At 36.3% G+C, this 26,795-nt stretch overlaps 2 protein-coding genes and 2 pseudogenes across 2 annotated transcripts; 1 reads left to right on the top strand and 3 right to left on the bottom strand.

Moving 5' to 3' along the window:
* Positions 1-798: 798 nt before the first annotated feature.
* On the top strand, positions 799-14,839 carry LOC126656265 (uncharacterized; annotated as a pseudogene).
* Positions 14,840-15,090: 251 nt separating this feature from the next.
* On the bottom strand, positions 15,091-16,900 carry LOC126656246 (DELLA protein GAIP-B-like; annotated as a pseudogene).
* A 723-nt stretch (positions 16,901-17,623) lies between these two features.
* Positions 17,624-20,443, bottom strand: LOC130014739 (DELLA protein GAIP-B-like). Its single transcript, XM_056104381.1, has one exon. It carries the CDS (start codon positions 19,335-19,337, stop codon positions 17,916-17,918), a length of 1,422 nt encoding a protein of 473 aa, XP_055960356.1. The 5' UTR covers positions 19,338-20,443; the 3' UTR covers positions 17,624-17,915.
* A 597-nt stretch (positions 20,444-21,040) lies between these two features.
* On the bottom strand, positions 21,041-24,828 carry LOC126656255 (uncharacterized). Its single transcript, XM_050350775.2, has 13 exons — positions 24,496-24,828; positions 24,244-24,418; positions 24,079-24,159; positions 23,776-23,858; positions 23,583-23,698; positions 23,376-23,486; positions 23,126-23,235; positions 22,554-22,866; positions 22,395-22,472; positions 22,259-22,309; positions 22,047-22,136; positions 21,559-21,636; positions 21,041-21,425 (listed from the first exon to the last, which is right to left on the bottom strand). Exons 1-13 carry the CDS (start codon positions 24,503-24,505, stop codon positions 21,375-21,377), a joined length of 1,347 nt encoding a protein of 448 aa, XP_050206732.1. The 5' UTR covers positions 24,506-24,828; the 3' UTR covers positions 21,041-21,374.
* Positions 24,829-26,795: the final 1,967 nt, after the last annotated feature.

The raw sequence follows: 26,795 nt of genomic DNA on the forward strand, positions 1-26,795 counted from the left end.
ATATCATCCAAAATCCATAATCCGCATATTAAATTTGACCCCCTCTACTTAACTAGTTACATGTTTACCATTTTATAAAGGCCAAATGTCTTTAAAAGGCCAAACCTTTTATAAAAGTTTCACAAAAGTCCTGATCTTTTAATTTTATCGATTTTGGCCAAAAATAATTTTTTTGGTTTCAATTGTGGCCAACTCTCAGATTGATTTCAATTTGCCTATATGACGCCAATGTGACGCCTATGTGGTATGCTAAATATTGAAAGGTCGGGACTTTTGTGAAACCAAATAATCAGTTTTTGGCCAAAATCGACAAAATTGAAAGGTCAGGACTTTTGTGAAACTTTTATGAAAGGTTTGGCCTTTTTACAACATTTGGCCTTTTATAAATCGCTTTAATTTTTTTATTTTGTAAAGCACAATTTCTTTTAAAATTTAAAAATTCTAAAAGACATAGTACTATTTAACTATTTATTTCCACATTATATTTCTATATTCTCTAGTTTTATGTTTCATATCTCAATGAAGCTCAAGCTAGTAGAAGTAATGCATTTTGAGGCAATAGTAATTCACTTATTATTTCCAAATTCAAAAATTTCAGATGTTTCATAATTTTTACATGTGATTATTCTGTTAAGAAAAAAAAATGCGATTATTAAAATAATTTTAATTTTGTTGTTGAATAAACACTATTTTTTTTTTGAGGCAAGTAAACACTATTATTAGTTTCAAAAATTAAAAACAATATTATAATTTCAGTTTATATAAAAAATAATAAATCAAATTGCATTTCTAAAATAATTTTGTGGAGACCGTCGTAACTGAGGTTAATCAGGGAATTTCATCTGTCACGCCTCTGCAATCGAACCACCAAAAACTCAGTGAACCACTCTTTGCGTTGATTGGAGCAGCCATGGCCTCGTCAGAGCAGCCTCTCAAGAAGCGTAAGCTCTACGAGACCCGACCAGAAACACCGCCACAACCGGAACATGAACAAGAGCCACCTCCACCGCCACCACCAACGGCCGAAAACCCAGCCGAGCCACACGCTTCCACGACCGCCACCACGACCACCGTAGATCCACCATCAACACCACCACCACTTTCACAAGAGGAAATTCTCGCAAGAAGGAGAAATAAAGATGAAATTAGGAGCATTTACGACGCTTACAAGCGCCTTAAATTCTACGTTTCTCAAAAAGAGCCACGTCACATGCCTGAACTTGAACAAGCTTATCTCTCTCTTATCACCGCTTCAAGAGGTAGGTCATTTTGTTTCTTTAGAAAGTTTTTTAAATTTTGATTAAGTAGGTCATCAGACTTATAGTATTAGGTGCTGAAATACTGAAACTATTGTAGAAACTTACTTGAATACATGGAAATTAATTAAGTTTAATGAAGTAAATGCTGCTAGTGTTTCAGGTTGTAGTAGCGTACAGCGAATAGTAGCTGATCTTATTCCGCGATATGCATCGTATTGTCCGACTGCACTGGAAGCGGCTACTAAAGCTGTTATTAATATGCATAATTGGAGCATGGCTACTATAAATAGAGGAGATGATTCTGATGGTGTTGCAACTGAGACTGCTAAAGCCTGTATATTTGGTTTGGCTGATATTTGTCGCATTGTTTCTTTGGAGGCTTCTAAATCATCTGTTATCCGGGGCATCTGCTCTTCAGTTTTCCAGAATGTGCTCTCGTTTTTTGTGTCTTCCTTTGAGCGAGAGAATATTTTTCAGATTATTGATAAAGAGGTATTGAAGATTATGGATTCTGCCGAGGCCTTCTCTGAGCTGAAGCAAAAAATTTCGAGTGAAGACAGGTCTTCAATAGATAAATTGTCAAAGTTTCGTGCCTTGAGTTTGCTATGGATCTTCTTTTCATATCCAAAAGATTTGCTTGCAGTTTGTTTTGAGCTCTTCAAACGTGCCACACCCAAGGGCATTAATGAAGCTCAGTCTTTTCTTAGTCAGTTGATTAGCAGGCTTGACAATGATGTTGTTTTGCATTCCTCGGATAATGGTGAAGAAGTTTATGTTTCTGGGGATTCTTGCTCTGTTGCACAGAACTCCTTGCTGGAATTGGTAATGCTTATTTTTCACTGTACCTTGGACAAATTTGTCATTGTAAATTCTTGATAACTAATACCATTACCCGAATTGGTTAACTGTTTGTTGGAATACCTGTTATTTTTAGAATATCTCACTGAGGATAGAATTCCTCTTACATTTCTGACCTACTCTAGTCTGAGATATAGGATGTGGTTAGTTGAGTTATTTCTTGGAACTTATTAATTGCGGCAAGGGAATAAGGTGTCCTTGGGAAAGTAGATTTCTGTCTCCTTCTTTCTGTAATCCTTTATGAGTCCATATAAACTTTCCTGTATTTATTGAAGAGGTGGAAGCACAATATGCTATTCTGACCCAATGAAATTCGGTGAAAAGATTCCATTCAGTTTATTTCTTATTTTTAATGTTTGTTCAAGGTATGCTGGTGTAGATATTAGTTTCATTGCTTCTTGTTGTAGTTTTTTATTCCGTCTTTTTTATTTATTTAGGTTTCCACATGCAGGTTCTTGGTAACAGTGCATCATTGAGAAGTTGGATGTTTTCCAAATATAAGAAGCATTATAACATGCCATCTTTTGTAGCCGCACCGAAAGTAAAATCTGAGCTAGAAGGGATCTTTGAGTCATTTGCAGAACTTAGCAAACTAGAAGACAGACAAATGGACAGTGATGGGTACGATTCTGATGCATCTAAATATATTGACCGGCAATATATTATACCTAGGATCTCCATTCAAATACCCGGTAAAGATGGTAAGTTAATTAAAAATGATAAGTCCCGCAACATAGTGTTGCTGGAATTTTTTAAGGTTTATTCTGAAAGCATGATGTGCTTTCAATACTTGTCTTTGGGACTGATATGCGTTTTGATGTAGGCATTAGCCATGATAATGGAGGGTCAAGGTCCATGGATTTAGAGATGAGTGACCATATAAATTCCTCACATGCCAGGTCCTCCCTGCCCCGAGACTTATCAAATCAACATATGCCTTCACCTGTCAAAAGAACAGCATTAGACTCCAGGAGCAATTCATTTGATGGCAGAGTTCACTTGGAAAAAAGTCCTGTTTCAAATATGGAGTTCAGTTCACCTTCTTTGAGATCCATTAGTGGAACAAGTAATGTTTTTGCTTCTCCAAAACCTCAATTTGGGGCAGCACACAGTTCAATGAGTCCGCCGGTATGGTTCTTTGATGGAGACACCGCTGCACTGGATATTTTCTCTGCCTCTCGACAGCTTTGGTTGGGTTCTATAGGCCCTGATGTCTCTGAAGCTTACTTGAGATTTCAACTTGAGAGGTTCGGTCAAATAGAACAGTTTTACTTGTTTTCAGTAAAAGGATTTGCCTTGGTGGAGTACAGGAGCATGATTGATGCCATAAGAGTTCGGGAGTATATGCGTTGTCATTTCCCTTGGCAGATAAAGTTTATGGATGCAGGATTGGGGACCAGAGGTTCCATGAATGGTGTTGCAGTTGGTTCTAGCTGTCATGTTTATGTTGGAAATATCTCAAGCCAATGGGTAAGGGATGAGATTCTTCACGAATCAAGGAAGGTGCTTTATAAAGGACCTTACATGGTCACTGATCTCTGCAATGAAGGAGCATTACTGATGGAGTTTGAGACTCCTGAAGAAGCTGCTGCTGTCATGGCGCATCTCAGGCAGCATAGGAGGGAAAAAAGTAATTATATACCACCTTATAATACCGGACCAACTAATGTTGCATTGCCTCAATTTGATGGTGGGAGGTCAATGCCAGCTTCAATTCATGCTGACATTAGAACCAGTAATTCTGTAAGCATTTGCAATATCGAATCACCTAATACTCAAACTATGCTTGAGAGCCCTTCTGACAGCGGTCGGACACGCATTTCTCAATTATCTTCCTTACTTGCATCTTTACGCACGAAGTACAACTTTAGCCAAAATCCAAATTATTTTGACAATTATACATCTGGAAACTGCAATACTACTCAAATGAGGGATGTAGACCGAGTTCCATCTAGCACACTATGGATTTGTATTCCAAATGTTAGTTCCCCTGTCATCACAGATGATGAGCTGATGGCTGTTTGCAATATTGCTATCTCTAATGTAGGGTCTATAGTTAGGTTAATGCGAGCAAACATGCAGATGGGCTGTGGTTGGTTTATTGATTGTAACAATGTTGATGCTGCGCACACTGTTCTGAAAAATCTTCGTAATTGCCCTGGAACATTCTTTCAGATTGAATTCAGGTTTGAAATCTATTCTATTATTTCATTTATAGAGTCTCCCAGTTGTTTTCACAAATAGAGTTGAGACTTCCATTTTTCAGTTGTTTTCTTGCTTGCTTACTGATTCAGCTTGATAACTAATTTTGCAATAACCTTCTATTGAAAATATGTCGGTGACTTTGTGAGTTTGTCTCATATCGACTGTTGTCAGCAAGTTTCTACCTTTGTGAACTCGTTCAATTTGATGAAAGAAACTAATATCCATTATAATTAGGTATTAATAAATGGGGGTCTTGATCTGGTACGAGCTTTCTTTCTCAACTAATGTCTTATAGTTTGTTATAGAGTTAATTCCTCTAGAAACTAATTTTAGGTGTCTTCTGTAATGAAGAGCTTGTAATTGACTGATCTTTGTGTGTGCATGATACAGTGGATGTACATGTATAAATCTTTAAGATGTAGATTTGGATTTTAAGATTTTTGTTCTCATTTATCCTTTCCTGACAGTATTTTAGAGGTAAATTTTGCACTTAAAGCAATATATTCGTGCCTCTACTATCCTTATATTGACAACATATTGTTCCTTTTGTTTGTTCAGTCAACCAGGAAAGAACTATTCTGCACCATTCTCAATAAAGCCAGATGAAAGCTCTATGGAGCTTGTGTCACCCAGAATACAGCCAGAGAATCGTGGGACTTCAGTACAAGGAATACATTCGTTTGGAGGGATGGACCCGTCACAAGGAGGTGATAGTTTGCTGTTTATAAACTTTTTGTTTGATTTTTTTTCCAGCTTTTTCTGAAAATTGTGGCTATATTTAGGTGGTCGGGCTGTTTCTACTGCTCCTGAACAAATGTGGATGTACAGAACAAATGAAACGGAGTTTCATCCTGTTCCTGGGAACATTCCAAGTTTACCTGTGGGAGCACAAGGTAGGCCTATTCCCCCACCACCACCATTTCAGCCATCTCAATTTGTCCGACCTGTTTACCATCCTCAAAACGGTGCATGGGATCCACGCGGTTTAACTCATCATGTTCCTATGAATCCAATATCATCAGCCATGGTGCCTAATAGCTTTCAGAGTAGCAGTGTGGCACCTCCTTATGTACCTGCTTCTATGACTCCGCTGGCACAGATTCAGCCACCTCCAATGCAGCATTATGACCAAGTGTTTTCCTTACCTGCTGCTCCACCACCCTCATCATCTATGCCACCTCAGCCTGAAATACCCCATCCGCCTCCAGTTCCTCCGCCGCCCGTTTTACCACCATCTTTAGCATTTCTACCACCTCAGCCTGAAGTACCCCCTCCATTGCCACCATCCCCACCACCTGCTCCTCCGCCACCTACTTCACCTCCTCCGCCTCCACTTGTTGCAGAATCAGCTATTATGGAGAGTTCTGGAAAGTTGAAGCAACATTGGTGGCAGGGCACATTAAGCAAAAGTGGAGTCCATTACTGCACAATTTATGCATGCAGAGTTGATTCCAACCTTTGCAAATACTCAATTCCAATTTCTGAACCTGCAGAGTAAGAACTGCCTTCCTCTTTGATTTCCTTCCTTCTGATGATATTTTGATGAAATGAGAAATTAAATTTTGTAGTCCTCCTGACTAATTGCTGGCGCAGATGGCCATCTAAACTTGACATGACCAAACGCACAGATTTTCGGCATGTGAAGTCAACATTTACAAGTACTCCGCCACATAAAGTGAGTTCATCAATAATATTGGTGCTCAACTCTCACTCTCACTCTCTCTCTGTCTCTGTCTCTCTCATTCTGATACTTTGTACTCATGTCGGTATTACTCAGCTCTTTACATGTAACTGTTCTTTCCCCGTTCATGAGGCTTTTGGAAAAGTCAAAAACATTTTAATATACTGTATTATGAGGTATCCAAAAATGATGTGTCCAGAATGAACTGCATAAATTATTGATGTTTTGATTAGCTTCTTCAAGTTGGGGCCTTTGAAACTGTTTATTTTTTAAACATTGTTTTTCTATGGGTAAGGTTTATTTTAGGTTCTGAAACAAATTGACCAATTGAAGCTTCTTTCAGTATCATCAACTGTTATTATCTGATTACTCCTTCAGAGGTGTTTCACATCAGAGATGTTACAATAGTTAATTCCTCCAGTCCTGCCTAGTATTTTTTGATGTGGCCTCAAGGTCAAGAAATCTCGTGTTAGGCTGGTTGGTTTAGAAAGTTGAACTAGTTACTCCATGAGTCTTCCTATGTGCATAGCAGATAAAAAAAGTTTGTTTTTTCATGCTAAGTATTTACTATTTTGTCTTTGTATTTCTCCAAATCTTATATTTTATCGATTTCTCTTTTTGATGTAGAGGGAGGTGTGCCAGTTGATCCCATCATCTGCAAGTGACTTGAAAGGCGTAAGTTGCTTCATTTGTTCATTTTCTTCTCATATTTCCTAATGCACCTTATATTCATTGAGATTAGCTACTTTTTTGCAAGTCCAGCAACTGTCATTTTTTACATAATCTTGCAGAACATAAGTAAGCATTGGTTAATAGGCATCCTTTGATAACATGTTAACACTATATTACGATCATCTTCTAATGGATGAGATAAGAATTAATGGGGAACTCTTAACATGTGCTAGTGTAAGTAGAATCTATACATCTTCATAAGCAAAGTTGAAACTTAGATGTCCCAATCTTGATGGCGTGCTGTTTTGTCTGTTCTCATGCTTCAGATTCCGTTAACCTCTGTGAATGTAGTAAATAAGACGATGTATTCTTCTAGAATTAGACTAAAGATTAGGTTGTGCAGTTTCAGGATTTCATTTCATACTTGAAGCAAAGGGAGTGTGCTGGAGTAATTAAAATTCCGGCTGTGAAATCGGTATGGGCGAGGCTTCTGTTCATACTTCCTTACTCAAACGAAGCATGTTCCATGCTTTCCATTGCTCCTGATGCATCGCACTGCCTGATTGGTTTGGTTTTGCCTAAAGAAACCAACTTTGATTGGGTTTGATTACAGTTTGTGATGAAAATAGGCTGACAAGCATCTGCAATCTTCCATGCCATCAATACCGTTACAACGAGGAATATGCCTTTTCAAGTTGCCAGAGAAAAAATTCAGATGATCGAGTGTTAGGTGGATGGAGGGATTGAGGACACGTAATTTCCACAGCATATCATTCGGTATCTTTGTAAATACAATAGAGCAGTTGGTAAAAATGTTTTTTGTGTATGGTTATTAATCCTGCTGTAATTAGAATGTGATACTACGCAGACCAAATTTTGTTTTGCTAATTTTTGTTGTCAACTCTGGAAGAACCATGCTTGATACTAGGTCCAGTTTTTTTCCCCTTTTTGCAGTATCAGTAGTATTTATAAATGATTGCGGATAATTACGATTATTATTTTGAAATTAGGTTAAAATTAATATATTGATATTCGAGGAGAAGAGAAATCTAACACAATTGATGTAAATGAAGTTCAGATACTAAATTGTAATTTTTGAAAAAGTTTATACACCAAATCGATAATTATCCCTTTGGATAAAAAGGAAGTTACACGTGAATTAGGAACGAATTATACTATACATTAAAATGAAACAAAAACGACATAAAAATTGAAACGACATAGGATGTACTTTGTAATGCTGTGTTGTGGGCTCCAAGAAGAAATCATAAGATTGCCTATACTAACGCCTAATAAGTCAAGATAAGGTGGAAAATTAATACATTTGCTCTTTTTAAATATTAAAAACTACACTTTAATCCTTAAAATTTATTCTTTAATAATTCTTTGTTTTTGGAAAATTAATTGATATGATAATTATGAATATTTTATTAATTAATGTTAAATTATTGTATTTTATTACTATATCATAATAAAACAACCGTTTTAAATGATTATTTTTATATATGGTCACTTTTATTTTATTTTATTAATTATGAGTAGAAAAATAATACATTAATAGAAATACAAAAATTTAAAAGTATGAATTAATAAATATTTTTATTTTGAAATTTATGAAAATATTTATTCTATGTATGCATGTTTTTTTGTGTATTTTTTAATTCTATTAAAAATATTAAATGACAACCAACGAGCTATAGCTCAAATGGTATAAGCGCTGGCAGCAAACTGCTAGGTCGTGGGTTCGATTCCTTCCACAAGCGCTCCCTCCTCCCCAATTATCAAAAAAAATATATATATTAAATGACAATAAAATTAAAATGCTCATTAAAACTATTGTATTTAAAATAATAAATTAATTTAATATTAATTATTTGATTGATGATAAAAAATCAAAGCAACGCTTGGCCATTTTGCTAGTTGAATGATTATATTCAGAAGTTCATCGTTAACAATCAGCAGCTCATCACTCTGCTCTCTATTTCCTTCCACAGTTTGAATAGCAACACAAGCAAGCATGTCGCGCCGCTACGCACACAACAGCAACGACAGTTCGTCACTAAAAGAAGATTGGAATAAGAACGAGAGCAATAAGAATTTCGCAAAACATCAGAAGCAATTCGTTCCTAAATATCAGAACCCTAATCCTACTCCTGATTCCACCACGCTCTCAAACTCTCTCCGTCAATCAACCTCAAATCAATCCGACGCCGTAGCAACTCCGCCGTCTTCTTCCTCCACATCTAGTAGTAGAGTACGGATGGGGGATAACGGCGAGTGGATTTCGAATAAGGGATCTCAGGGTAATTTCGTAAATTACTTGCCACAGGATGAGGCAGTTGCTGCTGGTTTAGGTGCCGAAGATGGAGGATTAGATCCTGTTGAATCTCAGAGAGTCGTTGATCTATTAAACAGAGAATTATCTCGGTTGCTCAAGTTGAATCCTAGAGAGTTCTGGAGAGAAGGTACACTAACACACTTTTCTTACTATTATTTATGTCCATAATGTCCTTATCTTTATTTTTATAGACACTGATTTCATATTTTAGTGGCTAGTGACAAATCGTTGCATGAGTTTCTGGATACCTTCCTGAAATATAGGAGTAGATGGTACGATTTTCCGCACCGTGGAGTTAAGCGCATTGTTGCCGGAGTTATTGTTGGTGAGCTTGAGTTATGTCGCCGTGTTTTCATGGTATTGTATCGCATGTAAGGTTCTTTTTCTTTCTATGCTTTTGTAAGCTTTTAGTTGTATTTGTTGTTGTCCTTCCTTTTTGTTGATTGTGATTGCTGTTGCAGATCCTCCAATAGGGATCCATGTGCTCGCGCTGCTGATACTCTTAGTCTGAGAGATCATGCAGGTAGGCATTGGATATTTTTTTCATTTGGTGTTTCTTTCTTGTGTGGTATGTTCTTTGTGCTTTTTGTTTATTAATTTTGCATGTAGTTCTTTTGCAGGAGAAAAAATGGCTCGACTTGCCTAAATTGTTGGATATATGTGCCATTTATGGTCATGAAAATGAAGAATTGGCCCAATTGTTGGTAGGCATTTTTCAATTAGCCTCTGTTATTTAACTAGCCCCATTGCTTAAGTTGTTGTGAGCTTAGGAGTTTTTTGTATTGCATTTGTTGCTTTCGAAAAAAAATATAAATTTTTGCCAAGCTAGTCGCTGTCTAACACATATTCTACCTCAATCTATTGTTCATGTTATGAAAACTTCTTTCTGCCTTTAGCAGAACTTTACCTTTTGCTTCTTTTGGTGCCTCAACTGGTGGAAGAGAATGTTATTAATGTTTCTTTTCTGAAATGATGTTATTAATGCTTTGAACTGGCTCATTGCTGTATAGATGCATTAAGTTCTCATACTATTATGTCATTTTATTTCTCAGATTATATTTAAATGTTGTCTTTCTATCTTTATTTTGTTTCTCTAGGTTGCAAATGCTTTGCGAACCCAGTCTGGTATCCATGATAACTTAACTGCTATAGTCTCCCATTTTATGGGCATTGTTCACACAATGTATCAACGTTGCATCTCATCGTTGGAGGTATATTTCTCAACACATTTTCCTCCTTGTGGACCATTTTTTAAGTTGATACATACAAGTGTAAGTTTGTATCATTAATTAAATGCATATTAACACATTATATTCATCATTTAATTTCTGTACAATGAGTTTAAAGATATCTAATTATAATAGTCTCTTGTATCCGATTAATTTCCTTGGTTTCTTGGGAATTCCTATGACTTCATCAGCATGACCTATAACAATATTATTTACTTTTTTATGGAATTTTGGCCATCTTATTTTTGTGGAATTATACTGTGTGCGAACTTTATGTGACTTATGCTAAACCTATTCACTTGACTTTATAACAGGCTTTATTTTCCTCCGGAAGCCAAGAAGACCTTAGCTCTGGTTCTCTTCATTCCGATCTTTTGGAGGTGAGCTGTTTTCTGTTGTCTTGGTGATGCACTTGTGTTTTATTCCCTGATCACCAATTTTTTTTTTTTTCCATTTATACAAGTTGTAATCCATGGTTATCTGAAGTCTTAGATCTTTATGAAGATTTGGCCCAAAATTATGTGGTTTGAAAGAAAATAATCCATGTACTCGACCCCGATTAACTTGGGATTAAGGCTTAGCTGAGTTGAGTTGAATAGGGCTTGTATACAAGTTATAGTAGACATTTCTCAGTAAACAGAAGTGATTAATATCTTTGTTTAGAAAGATTGACCTTGCAATTAGTTGCGGCATCTTGTAGACTTAAACTGCATTCCACTGCTTGTATGTTAATTCTCTAATATATATTTTATATTGTCGTGATGCTAAACAAGATCTATCATTGTGATTGTTATCAATTAAATTCTCTTCACAGGTGATGGACTTTATTAATGATGCAACTGTTTCCATGGATGCTTTTGTTAATGCGTATGAGTCAGCAGCTATATTCTTTTCATGCCCTGTAGAATTGAGGTACTTGTTTGAGACTAATTGTTCGAGCTAATATCTATATGATTTGAGAAACCTGAAATTATTATCAAGAATAATAAGAAATGCTTGCATGTCACCTAGGGTAGTTGGATCTTTTTCCCCTCTAGATATGTTTCTGTTTATATCATTATTTTTATTTTCCCCTTTTGCCTGTGATATTTTGTTCAGTCAATAATAAATCTGCTATATCACTATATTTTGATTGGTGATTGGTAGCTATAAGGCCTGATTTAGGCACCTCTATTTCTCATTAAGAAAATTATTTGCAAATTTGGCTCTAGCTTATACCAAATTCTTTAATCCATGCAGTAATGGCACTGAAGAATTGCTGATCACCCTTGCAAGGTTGCATGATACTTTGCTTCCATCGCTACGTCGGGGGTTTCGGATCATCTTGGCAGGAGGAGATAATGGAACAATATCAAATATTGCCATTAGTTTAAAGATGCTATCCTTGAGAATTACTAAATTTGGTTGGAAATTATTGGATATTTGTTATTTAAGCAATGAAGTGTTTGAAGATTCTCTTGTTGTTCCAGCTATAACAAAAATGTTTCCTGCAAAAGTTGAGGATCCTGTCATAAGAGCAGATATACTGATTCAGATCCTTCGAGATATTGGTGGAGTTCTGTACACTCAGGAAAATCATAACAGAGATACTTTTCTTCAGTCTCTCGACAAGAATTACCATCTAATGAGCAGACTGCAGAGCTTACAAAATGCCGGTTAGTTCCATGCTAAATTAAGTCCATTTCCTGTAAAATCACTGGAATTGAATGCATCGTCATGAACATCACGGTGCATTCATTGCTAGGCTGCATAATCTAACAAGAAATAAACAAATAAATAGAGGTGTCCCAGGAAATTTTCGTGGGTGAACCATGCTAAATGCTCGAGGGGTTTTTGCTGCATTTTATTTGTTGTTACCCGGTCTATTATTAATGCTATACTCCCTTTACGTTTCGAAGGATGACTCGTGCATAAGATGGCATTGCCCTATCGTGAACAAAGGATCATTTTACCCCCTCAACTTGTAACGAAATATCAAAAAAGTCCAAATTGAAAAAACCGTATCACTTATACCTCGAACTTGTCAAAACCGTATCAAAAACCTCCCCGTGCTGATGTGGCACCTTAATTGGAGAGTGAGTTTCAATAAACTCTAATTAAACTAACCTAATTAAACACTTTATCCTAATTAACCTAATCTAAACTTAACCCGTCATTTCTTCTTTTTACCACCACCACCACTAAACACCACCGCCACCCTTCCTCCTCCTCCACCGCCACGTCCTCCTCCTCCTCCAGCCACGTCCTCCTCTTCCCGTTTCTAACAGAGAATTTGTCTCTGTGAGACGAAGCTCGCCTCTGTAAGAGAGACGGAGACGGAGCTCGTCTCTAACAGAGACGGAGCTCGTCTCTGTCTCTGTTAGAGACGAGACCGTTTCTGGTTACAGAGATGGGTAGCTGCCGGAGAAGAAGTCCGGCAGCTCCCATCTCCAGATTTAATTTTTTTTTGTAAAAAATACAAAAAAGCCCTCTATGTTTTAGTTTATATTAATTTCATATATAAAGTTTTAAAATTAAAAGGGTTAAATTGGTTTTTTAAATTATTATGTGCTAATTTGAAAATTGAAAAATATTTAGGACTCTTTTGAACTTTTTACCATCAAATACCACTTTAATCAAAAAAACCACCATTAAATACCGGAGAGTGTGTTTCTCTCTCTGAGGTGAGAGTGGGGAGGGGGTTTTTTGATCTGATTTTTACAAGTTCAGGGTAAAAGTGATACAGTTTCTCTAATTTGGACTTTTTTGATACTTCGTTACAAGTTGAGGGGGTAAAATGATCCTTTGTTCGCCCTATCGTTGAGGAAAATTTTGTAATTGCTTTCTTTAACAATGGAAGTATAATTGAAATTTTGAAAAATCCTTCTCATCATACCCAAGTTTGTCTTATGAGAAAGGTGTATGACTGGTTATCTTGGCAATGCAGCTTTTTGCCAAAGGGTCCTAATATATAGATTAGTTGTCTGTTGAAATGTAGCCTGAAGATACATATGATGACTGCAAATTTAGTTTGACATGTCGTCGCCTTGTTAAGATATGGAGAAGAACATCCCGGTAGTGCCACTTAGTAAGACTTTAGGTTTGGGATTGGTTTCAGTTGTGCATCTTACAAATATTTGAGACTGCTACTACAATTATGGTTTTTGGACCAATCTGTGATTATTGTTTATCTTGTTTCCTCCAGGTTGGATATTCATGGACAATGAACAGCTTCAGTATTTATCCGGAATTATGAAGTCTTCTCTAGAAGGTACTGTTAAGGAACAGCAAATTATACCATTGCAAACTCCTGTTTCAAACCACAAAATTGAGATGGAAGATGATGCAATAATCAAGGAGTCCAAAATAAGCCAAATAAAGGACCTGTTTCCTGATATTGGCAAGGGTTTCTTAGCTGCATGCCTTGAAGTTTATAATCAGGACCCAGAGGAGGTCATTCAGAGGATACTCGAGGGGACTCTCCATGAAGATCTAAAGTGTTTGGATACATCTCTTGAAAGCATGCCAGTACTCAACTCTGCTTCAGACAAGAGCAGAAAGGATAAAGGAAAAGGGAAGTTAGTCGAATCTGCAGCGGTCTCCTCAAAGCCAATTTACTCTGCTGGTCCAGTGGTAGTTCGAGACCAACAACTCGAGAGTCCATCTGTTCCATCTCCGCTGACATCTGGAAGGTTTGCTAGGAAGTCCAATGATATGTCTGAACGTTATTCCCTCGATCACAGGGAGGAGAAGGATGCAGCGAAAACAGCAGTCCTGATTTCACAATACGAATACGAGGATGAGTATGACGACTCCTTTGATGATCTGGGTTTGAGTGTTGCAGAATCAGGATTCGAAGAGAACGAAATATTAAGTGATAGAATCAGCTCTAATATGGCAAAATCTTCAGGTGCCGAGACTCAGAGTTCCGGTCACCCTTCTTCTAATTCAAAGTGGGGATCTAGGAAAATGCCACAATTCTATGTGAAGGATGGAAAGAACTATAGCTACAAGGTAGCAGGTGCAATTGCCGTTGCAAATTCCACCGAGGCTATGCTAGTTAATCAAGCACAGGGTGATCTTATTTATGGTCTCGGACGTGGTGGTAACATTCCGATGGGTTCTGTGAAGAAGTGGACGGAGTATCAGGAACGGGAACAACAAAAGGAATCTGATGAACCTGAGACAGAAGGGAGAGGGACCACCGGGAACTTCAGGGGTCGGGGAAGGAGGGGAGGAGGAAGATTTCGAGAATTGCAAGAAGCGAGAGGCCCGGGAGCTGAAGGAAGGTCAAAAGAGTCACGTGAAGAGGAAGATAGCCAATCTAATGTTCCCGAGATGGACGGAAGTGGAAATTCTAGAGGCCGGGGGAGGAGGGGAAGGGGAAGGGGGAGTAACAATTACAGAAAGGACAGAGCAGCGCAAAAACATTTTTCTGGAATATCTGGTGTTTAATAGTCACTTGCATTTTATGTAGTTGCATTCAGCGCTACAAAGAGAACTTCACTTCTCATATTTACACTAGCTTTATTAGTCGTGACACCTATACAATTGTATAGTTTAATTACGCCACTGACCCTTAGTTATATGATGCAAACTGATGATATTATTTAGCGCAGTGTAGAATCCTTGCCAAAAAATTTTAAACTGGACTAAAAAACTGAGAAAGGATTTATTTTTGTTATTGGTTTATATGAGCAGAGTGATTAATTAACATCTCTTATTAAGATGATAAAACACTGAACGAACTGCTCAACATAAGAAAAGCTTGCCGATTTGTATTCCAATGACAAAAGAGCAATGGATGAAAATCCTAGCAAACAAACAGTCCCAAAGCTAATTTCTTAGACAACCTCAAAACCAATAAACTAAACGAATTAATAAAGTCTTAACTTTAAATCATCATTTTTTATTAAAGAAGTAATGCTTCAAGCAAATATAAATGATGAGTTTATGAACTTATATCAGGCTCAGTTCCTCTAACTGTGCCACATAACTGCATACAATTTGTTCTTTAGACATGAAACCAGAAGTTAAAAGGTAATATGGAATCTGAGGGGTGAACTTTTCTGATGATTAGATACTTTATATTGATAATATTTTAATTAAAATTAGATACTTTATCACATTTAGTAATATCATGTATCAAGTAATTAATGAAAAGTTCACGATCTTATATGGGAAACATTCTTAGGTAGACCGGATGTATCACAAACTCAGTCTAGCTAAGAATTTCTCCCATATAAGAATTTTTCATATTTGTTGGCCAGCTGCCACGAAGAGATGGTAACGAGTGGACGAGGACGGCACCCCAATGTCAAACATCCATTATTCTCTTCCACTCTATACTCGTCTCCTTTGGCAAATAAACCCAATAGCGTCCTTGCTTGCCTGAATGCATTTGCTCTAGGATAAAATGGAACAAACCCAGCTGAATCTAACCGAGTTCGCCATTGAGTCAATGTCTCATGTCTTTCAACTCGATCTGCTCCTTCGCATGTCACAATATTACAAATCTGTTTTCCTAGATACACTTCTGCCACAGCCTTACTTGGGCTATCAATTGATGCTTCCAACAAGTCAAAATGATCCGAATAATAGCCTAACGACTCAGTAAACCGATCCAAGAAAACCGGTCCATTATGGGTTGCTTCTTGTTCAACAATACTAACAACTTCCGGTTCCATTTGCTTGACAAGTGAAAGAACATAGTCAATTGCACCGGGTCTAGCTAATAATTTATGCAGCTCGAAAACTGAGTTAACAGCAACCGATTCACCCCCACAGGGCTTGAGATCAAGTATAGAAGCACTAAGATCAGCTAAGCTTTCCGTAATAAAACCTCTATACTCGAACTCAACATGCATAGTCTGCCAATAAAGCCAATTTCCGACCTATTTCTTGAAGATAATCCGAGTTGTCATGAGAAGGCGGTCCAATTCCTAATAATCGGAATGCAGGTGGACCGCCAGGTCTAAGAGCTAAAGCTTGTAATAAAGCCGGCCATTGCTGACCTTCATTAATAGAAAAATCAATAACATATACCCTTTCTTTACCTTTAAATGCTTCAAGAATGGCCTGATTACAAGTGAAATGAGCAACTTTAAGAAAAGGGCAAGCTTCATAAAAGTGCATCTGGTGGAGACTGTCAGACAACGAATGATCAACTGGGTTCTTTGGAGATATTCTATAGATTCTTCGAGCTAAAGCGTCAGCGAAATAAGTAATTACTTTACGTATAGATCCAGCTTGAAAGACGGCCAAGAAACCGATTCGTTTGACAAGTGATTCTGCGAGTGTTAGATTGTTTTCTTGAACAGCTTCAGCAGAAGCCATCAGCAGAGCAATTAGTGATCGTGCACCGTTTCGTTGTACATGTACTGGACTGGATGTTGGAAACGGAGGGTAAGTGCATGAAGGTTCGGAGCCCTTTGACTCTCCATAAGAAGAAAAGGAAACAACTGGATAGGATTGACTATCATCAGTGACATTGGAGGAGGCGGTTGCGGAAGATTTAGAGCCACCGTCTAATGGCGGAGAAGGATATGGAAACACCCACTCCATCTCAAAAACACTTTTCTGATTACTTGTATTACTGTCTTTGTTGATGCATAGAAATGAAAGAATGCCTTCATCGAAGTTGACTTCTGAGAGCTCACATGAAAAAAGGTCCAAAAATAACCTTATAGTTTAGAACGTATATAACTTTGCACATAAATGTTTGTTCTGCTCAATTTAACCCTAATATTTTCACAAGCTCATTATTAATACCAAGTCAATGACTTAAAAAAAAGGCTTAACCATAAAAGGTTCCTTCACTTTTAAATATTTGTTCTTATAGTCCTTTTCAAGATTTTTGTCTTAATCTACTATGTATGTCTATTTTATTTTGCATTTTAAAGGCCCTTTCTAAATTGTTAGATTTAGCGGTTGAACCGACCATAAAACCAAAACCTATCAGTGAAATGAAAAAAAAAATTGGTTCTTATATCTAGGATTCTACCTGGGCCTAAAGACATTTACCATGATGACACGGTACAATCTAATGAAATATTTAATAAATTTTATATATATTGCAAACTTCGGTTTTTGGTTCAGTTCAGATTTATAAAAATTAAAGCCGAACTGCACTACTATTTCGGTTTGATTTGAAAAATCGGTTTCGGCAAACACACACCTAGTTAGATTCGATATCCGATGGATTATTATATACTTTAATTTGGATTTGTTTGTTTTTTCCACTAAATTTGGATTGATTGCAACACAATATAATTGTTGATGATATTAGGCACTTGATTATGTTTCATTCCTTTTAAAGTCCTTAATTATACACTCTTCTAATCCATGACGAAAGACAGGAATCATGAACTCAGTCATGAGCTGAAATTTTACATGATAATAATTTAAATCAAGCCATAAAAATATTTTTTCATTAAAGGAAGGATCGGCATGATGCTAATTCTACAGGAAAGGAAATCCAGTCAAAGCACATTCAGCTCCCCAACATTTTATCAGGGCACATTCAGGCTCAGTTCCTATTAATGCATTTAAAATCAGTAGCTAAAATCTCTTCAGATTACAAAGATCCATGTCAAAGCATGAAACCTGAAGTTAATATGGAACACAATTTTCTGAAAATATCCCAATAGAAATACATGTGCTTTCCAATTTTTTATTCAGATCGATAAAACATACTATTTGTCGGCCGGCCGCCACAAAGAGGTGGTAATGAGTGGACGAGTACGGCATCCCAACATCATGCAACCATTATTCTCTTCCACTCTATACTCATCCCCTTCGCTAAATAAACCTAGTAACATACTTGCTTGCCTGAATGCATTAGCTCCGGGATGAAATGGAACAAACCCAGCTGAGTCTAACCGAGTTTGCCATTGAGTCAATGTCTCATGTCTTTCAACTCGGTCTTCTCCTTCACATGCCACAATATTACAAATTTGTTTTCCTATATACATTTCTGCCATAGCTTTATCTGTGCTATCAATTGATGCTTCCAACAAGTTAAAATGATCCGAATAATAACCCAACGACTCAGTTAACCGATCCACGAAAACCGGTTCATTATGGTTTGCTTCTTGCTCAACTATAGTAACAATTTCCGGTTCTATTTGCTTGACAAGTGAAAGAACATACTCAATAGCACCAGGTCTAGCTAATAATTTATGCAACTCGAAAATTGAGTTAACAACGACTGACTCACCCCCACCTGGCCTGAGATCAAGTATAGAAGCATAAAGATCAGCTAAACTTTCTGCAATATAACCTCTGTACTCGAACCCCACATGCACAGTCTCTGCCAATTGAGCCAATTTCCAACCTATTTCTTGAAGATAGTCCGAGTTATCATGAGCAGGCGGTCCAATTCCTGTTAACCGGAAGTGGGGCGGACCACCAGGTCTAAGAGTTAAAGCTTGTAATAAAGAGGGCCACTGCAGACCTTGATTGATAGAAAAATCAATAACATGTACCCTTTCTTTACCTTGAAAAGCTTCAAGAATCGCTTGATTAGAAGTGAAATGAGCGAATTTAAGAAGAGGGCAAGCTTCATAAAAGTGCATATAGAGATCGTTAGACGGAGAATGATCAACAGGGTTTTGCGGAGACAGTCTATAGATTCTTCGAGTTAAAGCTTCAGCGAAATAAGTAGCTACTTTACGCATAGATCCAGCTTGAAAGACGGCCAAGAAACCGATCCGTTTGGCAAGTGATTCTGCTAGTGTTAGATTGTTTTCTTGAATAGCTTCAGCACATTCCATTAGCATATCAACTAGCGATCCGGCACCCTTTTTTTGTGAGTCAGCTGCGACTGCTGGACTAGTTGTTGGCATGGGTGGAGACGGAAATGACATTACCCGAGCAAGTAGTGATCCGACGCTGAATTTTCGTGAATCCGGTACGACAACTGGACTCGGTGTTGACATGGGTGGATACGGAGGGTAAGTGCATGAGGGTTCGGAGCCCTTAGACTCCCCATTAGAAGAAAAGGAATCAACTGGATAGGATTGAGTATACTCAGTAAAATTGGTGGAGGAGGCGGTTGCGGAAGATATAGAGCCGCCGTCATTTGGAGAAGAAGGATATGGAAACACCCACTCCATCTCAAAAATCCTCTTCTGAGAATACTTTGTATTATTGTCTTTGTTGATGCATAGAAATGAAAGAATGCCTTCATCGAAGTTTCATAGAAGATGACTTTTGGGTAGAAACCAGCGAGCATACTCACATGGGAAAAGGTCCAACGATAACCTTATAATTTAAAACGCATATAACTTTGCATATTCATCCTTTTTCTGCTCAATTTAACCCTAGTATTTTCACAAGCTGAAGCTGATTGTTAAATGCCAAGTTAACGAGGCTTACAAAAAACGTTTGCCATAAAAGGTTCCTTCACTTATGAATGTTTGTTCGTATAGTCCTTTATAAAAAAAAATTGTCTTTATCAAGTCTTTATGGTTAATTCATTGGAAATTTATTAAAAATACTAGTTTTCTTATTTTATTTGTCGAAGATATTTCACACCTGGAACTTGACTTTTTTAATTATTCTGTTTTTCTTATCAGAATTCTATTTCATCTTTTTTAATTTATACATTTACCTACCTATTTCTTCTTCTTCTTTCTCTATTTTTTTTTTCTTCTTCTTTCTCTATTTTTTTTTTCTTCTTCTCTATTTTTTTTTCTTCTTCTTCCTCCTGCCGGTATCAAAAGTGAAGTTGGCCAGAGTGGAATCAGCTCCTGGACCATTATACTTGACAAGACGGGATGCACAGTTACTAGTGAGGTAGGATCTAAATCCACAATCGTCGTGTAAGATTTTTTTCAGATCTTTTCAGCATCTTTTTTCTAATTTTTTTAGATGTTAATCTTCAATTATTATTGACAATTCCGTTTATAATTTAAAAAAATCAGCAAATTCATAAAAAATCAGCAAATTCATTGTTTATTTCATGATAATTAGTTAATAGTATATCATTTTGTATGATCTAATAGCTACACTTTATCAGTTTCCTATAGCGAGATCGAGAGCTAGCCGTATGTTGCGCTGGGATAAAGAAAGTTCTAAGTTTTCATACAGAAAATGCAGAAAGATCTAAGCTCTCATACAGAAAATGCACAGTGCAATGTCATCGACTATGCAAAATTTCAAGATTACAAAAATACAAATTTTTATGTTGCAAAAAACATAAGCTTTTATGTTCTAATTCTTAAAAATGGTGGATGTTAAACAAGATTCACAATCATAAAATAACTTCTTCACAATATGAGGAACACTTCTTTTTTAACGGTTAACATTAAAACTTTACTTCTATATAAGATTTCTCCTATGAGAATTTTATAAAAAAATTACATTCACAAAAATATCAATTTTTGTGTTGCAACAAAAGATCATTCATTTTGTTTTCAAATTAATGGAAGGAGATCATCAAGTAGTTATTTCAATTGCCTCCTAAAATGTTATGTAGCTATTTCAATTGCCTCCTAAAAAAATTAGGTTCACAAATATATCAATTTTTATGTTGCAACAAAAGATCATTCATTTTGTTTTCAAATTAATGGAAAGAGACTATCGAATAGCTAGATCCAGTCTCCATCATGACACAAGTGTAACAGAGAAAAATTACTGTATAGCTGATTCTAGATCCAGTTTTTCTTACTTATTTGTTCTATAGCGTTCAGCCATTTGATATCCAGCCTTCCGTACAAAATTTGTTCATTTCAACACAATATAGTCATTGAGGATTATCTTAGGCACCTGAATATGTTTCACTCCTTTCCAATTCCTTATCCACACTCCTAACCCATGATAAAAGACAGCAATCATGAACTCAATGAACACAAATTTTACATCATAATAATTCCAATCAAGCCCTAAAAATATTTCTTCATTAAAGAAGGTTCGACATAATGCTAATGCTACAGGAAGGGAAACCCAGTCGAAGGACACTCAGCTCCTCAACATTTTATCAGGGCACAAAACCACCCCCTTATAAAGATAACACTCAATCTGTTCATAAATGATTTCATGAATCCAACTAATAAATAATAATAACTGTGTATACCTTTAATGAAGGACCCAATCCCCAAAAAACATGGTCGAAATTGAAATAACCTCTAAATATAGCTGAGGCTTTTCTGTTAGGCTTCTTCATGTCCCCCATTGAATGCAAAATGCCCAACATTTCTATCCTGAAAATCACATGATAAGGTCAAAAAGGTAAGTGAAAGACAGCAGCCAATGATGCTACTTAAACAACATTTAAGTACATCAAGTAATTAAATCTTATAGCTTTTCTGATTGTAATAAACAAATAAAAAAGACCTTAGCTAGCATCCGCTGCTTGTTCAGAAACTGGGTCCTGGCTTTATTAACTACTGAATTTGGGGAACGGAACATCCTCTGCAAAAAGGAAAGTCATTTAAGCATGTAACCAACAACACATTTAAGTATGTAATCAAAACACATGCGCTTAAAAGTCAACTGATGATAAAAAAAACACAGGAACACATACACAAAAGAGCAGAGTTCTGTTTCGACAATACAACTAAGAAGTGAGCAAACTTCCATCCAATGCAGGAAAGTATAACTAACTAAGCCAGTATTATCCAAAGTAAAGAACTCTTCTCAACGGAAGAACAAGAACTTTCTAGATCCCAAGCTTAAACAAAGAAGCCAAATAGAATACTAGAACTTCCTATATCCCAGGTGCATGTGATGATAACACCAAAAGTATTAGATGGAAGACACTGAGCACCATAAAACTGGGGACAATCGACACAGTGAACAGCATAAGAAGCATAGGAGTTCACCTTTTCAGTACTAGACATCTGATGCTCAGCACCTTGAAGCAATTTTCTCTTTGGAATGAAACCAAAGACTTCATGTAGCAGTTCATTATCCTGTTTCAATAAAACAGCATGTCAAAAATGAAAACACACATCCTCACTCGCATAGGCGACAATGCAAATTAGATCTTTCTAGATATTGCAAATAGAGCAAGCCAAGGGAAACATGAACCAACCTGCATGTGCCTAATAAATCCCCCGCCAAGAAAGTGCTTTAAGAAGTTCAACTGCCAAGCAAATAAGAAGTAAATATTATTCAAATGAGCCAAACCACTGATACAATGAGGTAGACAAGAAAATAAGGACAAAAACCTGTATCAATTGAGACCATGTTGAAGTGTGCAGTAAATCGCCTCCAATCTTCATTGAAGTTTCAGGGCAATAACCATACTGATAATATGTGAAGTAATGTCATCACAGAAGCTGAAAGACAGAATAAATTCTGTAGATAAGGAAAAGAAAATTTAATACCTCCAGAAACTCCAAGACATCCTTAAATAAGTTGCGCTGACTATTAAGATCTTTCTTGGCAGATCCCTTTCCACCTGCCTCTGCAGAAAGGGTTTTCACCTGATTCAGGATTTTTGATTTCAATCCTTGTACATGCATCAGTCCTTCCCGAGACTTGTTTCCTTCTGGAACTGAGCCGTCAGTAAAACCAGTAACTCCACCAGCGAACTTCTCCAAGGTTCCCACTTCAAAAATTAAAGCTAATGCTTCACCAGCTGCAATGCGTACTGATCTATCATCCTTATCCAGAAGACTGGAAAGATAAGAAATAGACCTGCACCAAATGCCAAATATAGTGAGTGTACTTATTTTATATCTTGCCAAGGACAAATTTTCCCACAATCACTGAATCTATACTACTTTAACAAAGACCATAGGCCCAAAAAACTGCTCAGAATGCAAAGGAGGGAATGAGTGGGACTGTGGGAGCTTAGATTAAATGATTTTAAAGGCAGAAGGATAGTCATCTAGAGGACATGGAAGGAATAAAAATTTAAAAGAAACAAAAGCAGTTGATCTCGAAATTTACATACTCTTGACAATCTTTAGAATCAATCGCCCATCCATCCATGGTTGTCAGAAGAAATGCCCAAGCAGATACAACTGCAGCTATTACAGGAGCCGAAGCTTTGGCAGCAACCACCTAATGTAAGGGTTAAGAGCTAATTAATTTGCATAAAGTAAAACAGAAAAGCATAAGATATTAGCATCATTTTTTTCGCATTTTACAGTTAATACAAAGCTGCAATCGGATGCCAACATATGACAAACGAAATTACATACATTAGAGCCCAGTTTAGGGCGAACCAATTGCCACATGATTTGCATTGCTCTTTCCGTCTCTGCTGGCTCTATTCCACCAACAAAAGTGCCGACAGCCAAACACTCCAGTAGCTAAAATCATACAGAAAATAATAACTCAGCCTCACATTATTCTCAGAATAGTAAACAAATAATCAAGTTTGAAATTTATTTGCCATTAATCCATACCGATACTGTCTTAGTAGATTCAGACCCAGATTTAAGAGCTTGAGAAATAGGACTAATGGACTCTTCCAATATTTCTCGCGCATTATCCCCACAGCCAACTGTCAAAGCCAACAATCCTAAAAGAAAGACGGAACCACATATCTAAGTCATTGCAACAGAACATAAAAGTTGAAAAGACCAACTGAAGACTAACCAACGGCATGAGATGCTAGAGCTATCTCTTTGCTGGATCCTTTTTTGATACAATTAAGACATTGGTGTAATATAGTAGCAAATCTACAGGAATAGAAAAACAAGAAATGAGAACCATTTGAAATCCGAATACAAATACACCTCCTGATACTGCATCATACACTATCAATTACACACAAAATAACAGAAATAAGTACGTATGTAGTATGGCATAAGTAAAGCAAAGAGTCACACAACACAACATAATGAATTTAACCAGTAAAGGACAGTAGATCAAACCCAAAAAAGGGGATAAATGTCTTACTTCTTTTCAACAAATTGATGCTGCAAATTGCTATTAAAAGCCTCAATAATTGATGCCAAAGCTTTCTCTCTAATGGCACCCCTATTTATCCATATTAACAGCATTTAAATCAACATCATAATTTTCCGAAAAATATGAATGGAAAAAACACTAATCGAAAGCTACCTCTTCTCGTATAGAGAATCGAGAGCTTGATCAAGTAAACTATCTTTATCAATTTGAACCTCTTCAGTTCCCGAAACCGACATGTGATCCGATTTCATAGTTGACGACGAACTAACACTACTATTATCATCGTCATCCGAATCCAACATAGCAATATATTTACGCTGCGCATTTCCTGCATAAAAAAAACCTCAATTTTATCAAATTAATGTAAATAATTTTGAACAAAACTCTAATTTATGCAAAACTTACGTTTCCCCATGGATAGAAGCTGGTTCTTGTGTCAATCGATTATCTAGCCCTAATTTGATGTCAAAATAATCTACAAGGTTGACTAATAAGAATTTTAGAAAGATTTAAATTTTTTGAAGAAGACGCGAAGAGATGAATAAAATTAAACACGGCAACTAAATTAAAAGGCAAACAACGCGAATTCAGCAACTGTGTTGAGCCAAATGAAGAAATAGCCATTAATATTCTTGAGGTAAATAAAAAATGATGGATCTGCAACGCAATTCTTTTGTAAACCGAAGAGAAACAACTTATAATATAAATTTAAGACCAAAAAGTTTAGCAGAAATCGAAAGTATTTTGGGTTTATTCAGATCGAGTGGTATGGAATATTCGAGCATAACGTATAACCGGGTATAGCCTAGTAATTTGTGTTGCGTGTCCTCAGCCGCATGATTGTAATCTGTTTACCGCCACGTGGATTGATGGACTATTATGACCGGTGATAGTACACGAGGTTGAGAATGGGACACGTGAAAAAAAACCTAACCGACATCAGACGTTGCCGTTTTAAGTTAAGCGGTGGTTGATTTTTGACTTTGAAAGAACCCAAAACGTGCGTAATCTAGAGGAAAATAAGAAATTTAGGTAAGGTCTTTAGTTTATAGATTTTTTCTTTTTTATCAAAAGTAATTGTATTCATATAAATCACTGAGTACGGAGTAAACTCTGGTCTCACCAACGAATTGTAGCTCAAATAGTATAAGCGCTGGGCAGTAAATGCCAAAGTCGTGGGTTCAAATCCTACCACAAACGCTCCCCCTCTCCAATTATCAAAAAAAAAAAAAATCTGGTCTCAGCCTTAAGATATAAAAGATAAGACTAGTTGTTTATACAACTGAGCCAGATTATGTGCTGAATAATTATACTGTCTTGGTATATAGTTAACCGTTAACTCTGCAAAATATTTTTGAAGATGTAAAATATCTTACTTAATATCCCAAACATTGGAAGAACATGAAACATGTAGTGTGATTATGAAAAAAATCTATATAAATTCTATAAAGCCACAGTTTTGAAATAAATTAAAGAACTTATATGAAAAAATATAATTTTTTTTAACTTTTCTACTATTAGAAAGTAGATGATTAACGGTTAATTTAATTTTTGATTGTTACTCCATTTTTTCATCTTCGTATTTAAAAGTTCATTTTAAGATTATTGCCAATTGTATTTTTTTTGTTTTTATCAATTGATTAAGTCAAATAATCAAATTATTAGAAGTAAATGTATTTATTTTTTCAAATACATTCTTCTTATTGGGTCAGTGCTGACCTCATCCCTATATGTTAATATTTCCTTATTGCGAGTTTAGAATAGTACATGGGCTTCAATAATGATAACAAAAGTAATAGTAATATTGGGCCTTAACAAAGCAAGATTTGAGTCTAATCTGGCTAAGCCCATTATGCTGCAGTCTCGTTTGTCGTCTCTACTACATTTTGGGCTTTACAACTTATGTACCAACCAAAGAAAAAGCCCAAGTAAAATTAGAAAATCGTAGCACATTCGGTGATGAGAATAGATGATATTACAACTGTTGGATTTCTATATTTGTGAAACCTTCATCTAGCATTTTCCATGGATGGCGAAACACCTGCTGTGGTTTTTAAAAAAGTGAAGTAGAACTGAGCTAATCTTGCAGCCAAACACAGTTAAATAAATAAATTAATTAATATTAGCCCAACATTCAGATTCCAGAGTCAGATTCAGGGTCCATGAAACATAACTGAAATGACAGACAACATATTAATATAATTCAAATACCGGTCCAAAATAAATAATCATGGTTGCCTAATAATTATATATCAAGTATGGGAAATGGGTGGCTCCTAAATCAAAATATAAATAATATCTTAAAAATATTATAGCAATCTAAAGTTGGAGGCCCATTTGAAGGGAAATCTGAATAGGGCTTAAAGTCCAAAACACCAAAATCCAAAAGGGCTTTTTACACAAACAACCAACTTTCTCTAATATTTTACTTTTATACAGGTCTAACTTTTGTATCTCTAAAATACGGTACACGGGTGAAATAATATCTTTTATACAGTTCAAATATATACCTCTCATCTCAAACAAACCCTCATAATTACAATTATTTTCTCTCTCCTCATATTTCTCTCTCAGCTCTCTCTCAACTCAAATTTTTACGAAGTTTCTTCTTCTTCTCCATAATCATCTTTGTGCATCTTTAATTTAGTAGATCGGCATCTTCAGATCTGTTCTTCGCGCTCCATCTCCGTCGTTACACATTTACC

This window comes from Mercurialis annua, linkage group LG1-X, assembly GCF_937616625.2.
Source record: "Mercurialis annua linkage group LG1-X, ddMerAnnu1.2, whole genome shotgun sequence".
Lineage (NCBI taxonomy): Eukaryota > Viridiplantae > Streptophyta > Magnoliopsida > Malpighiales > Euphorbiaceae > Mercurialis > Mercurialis annua.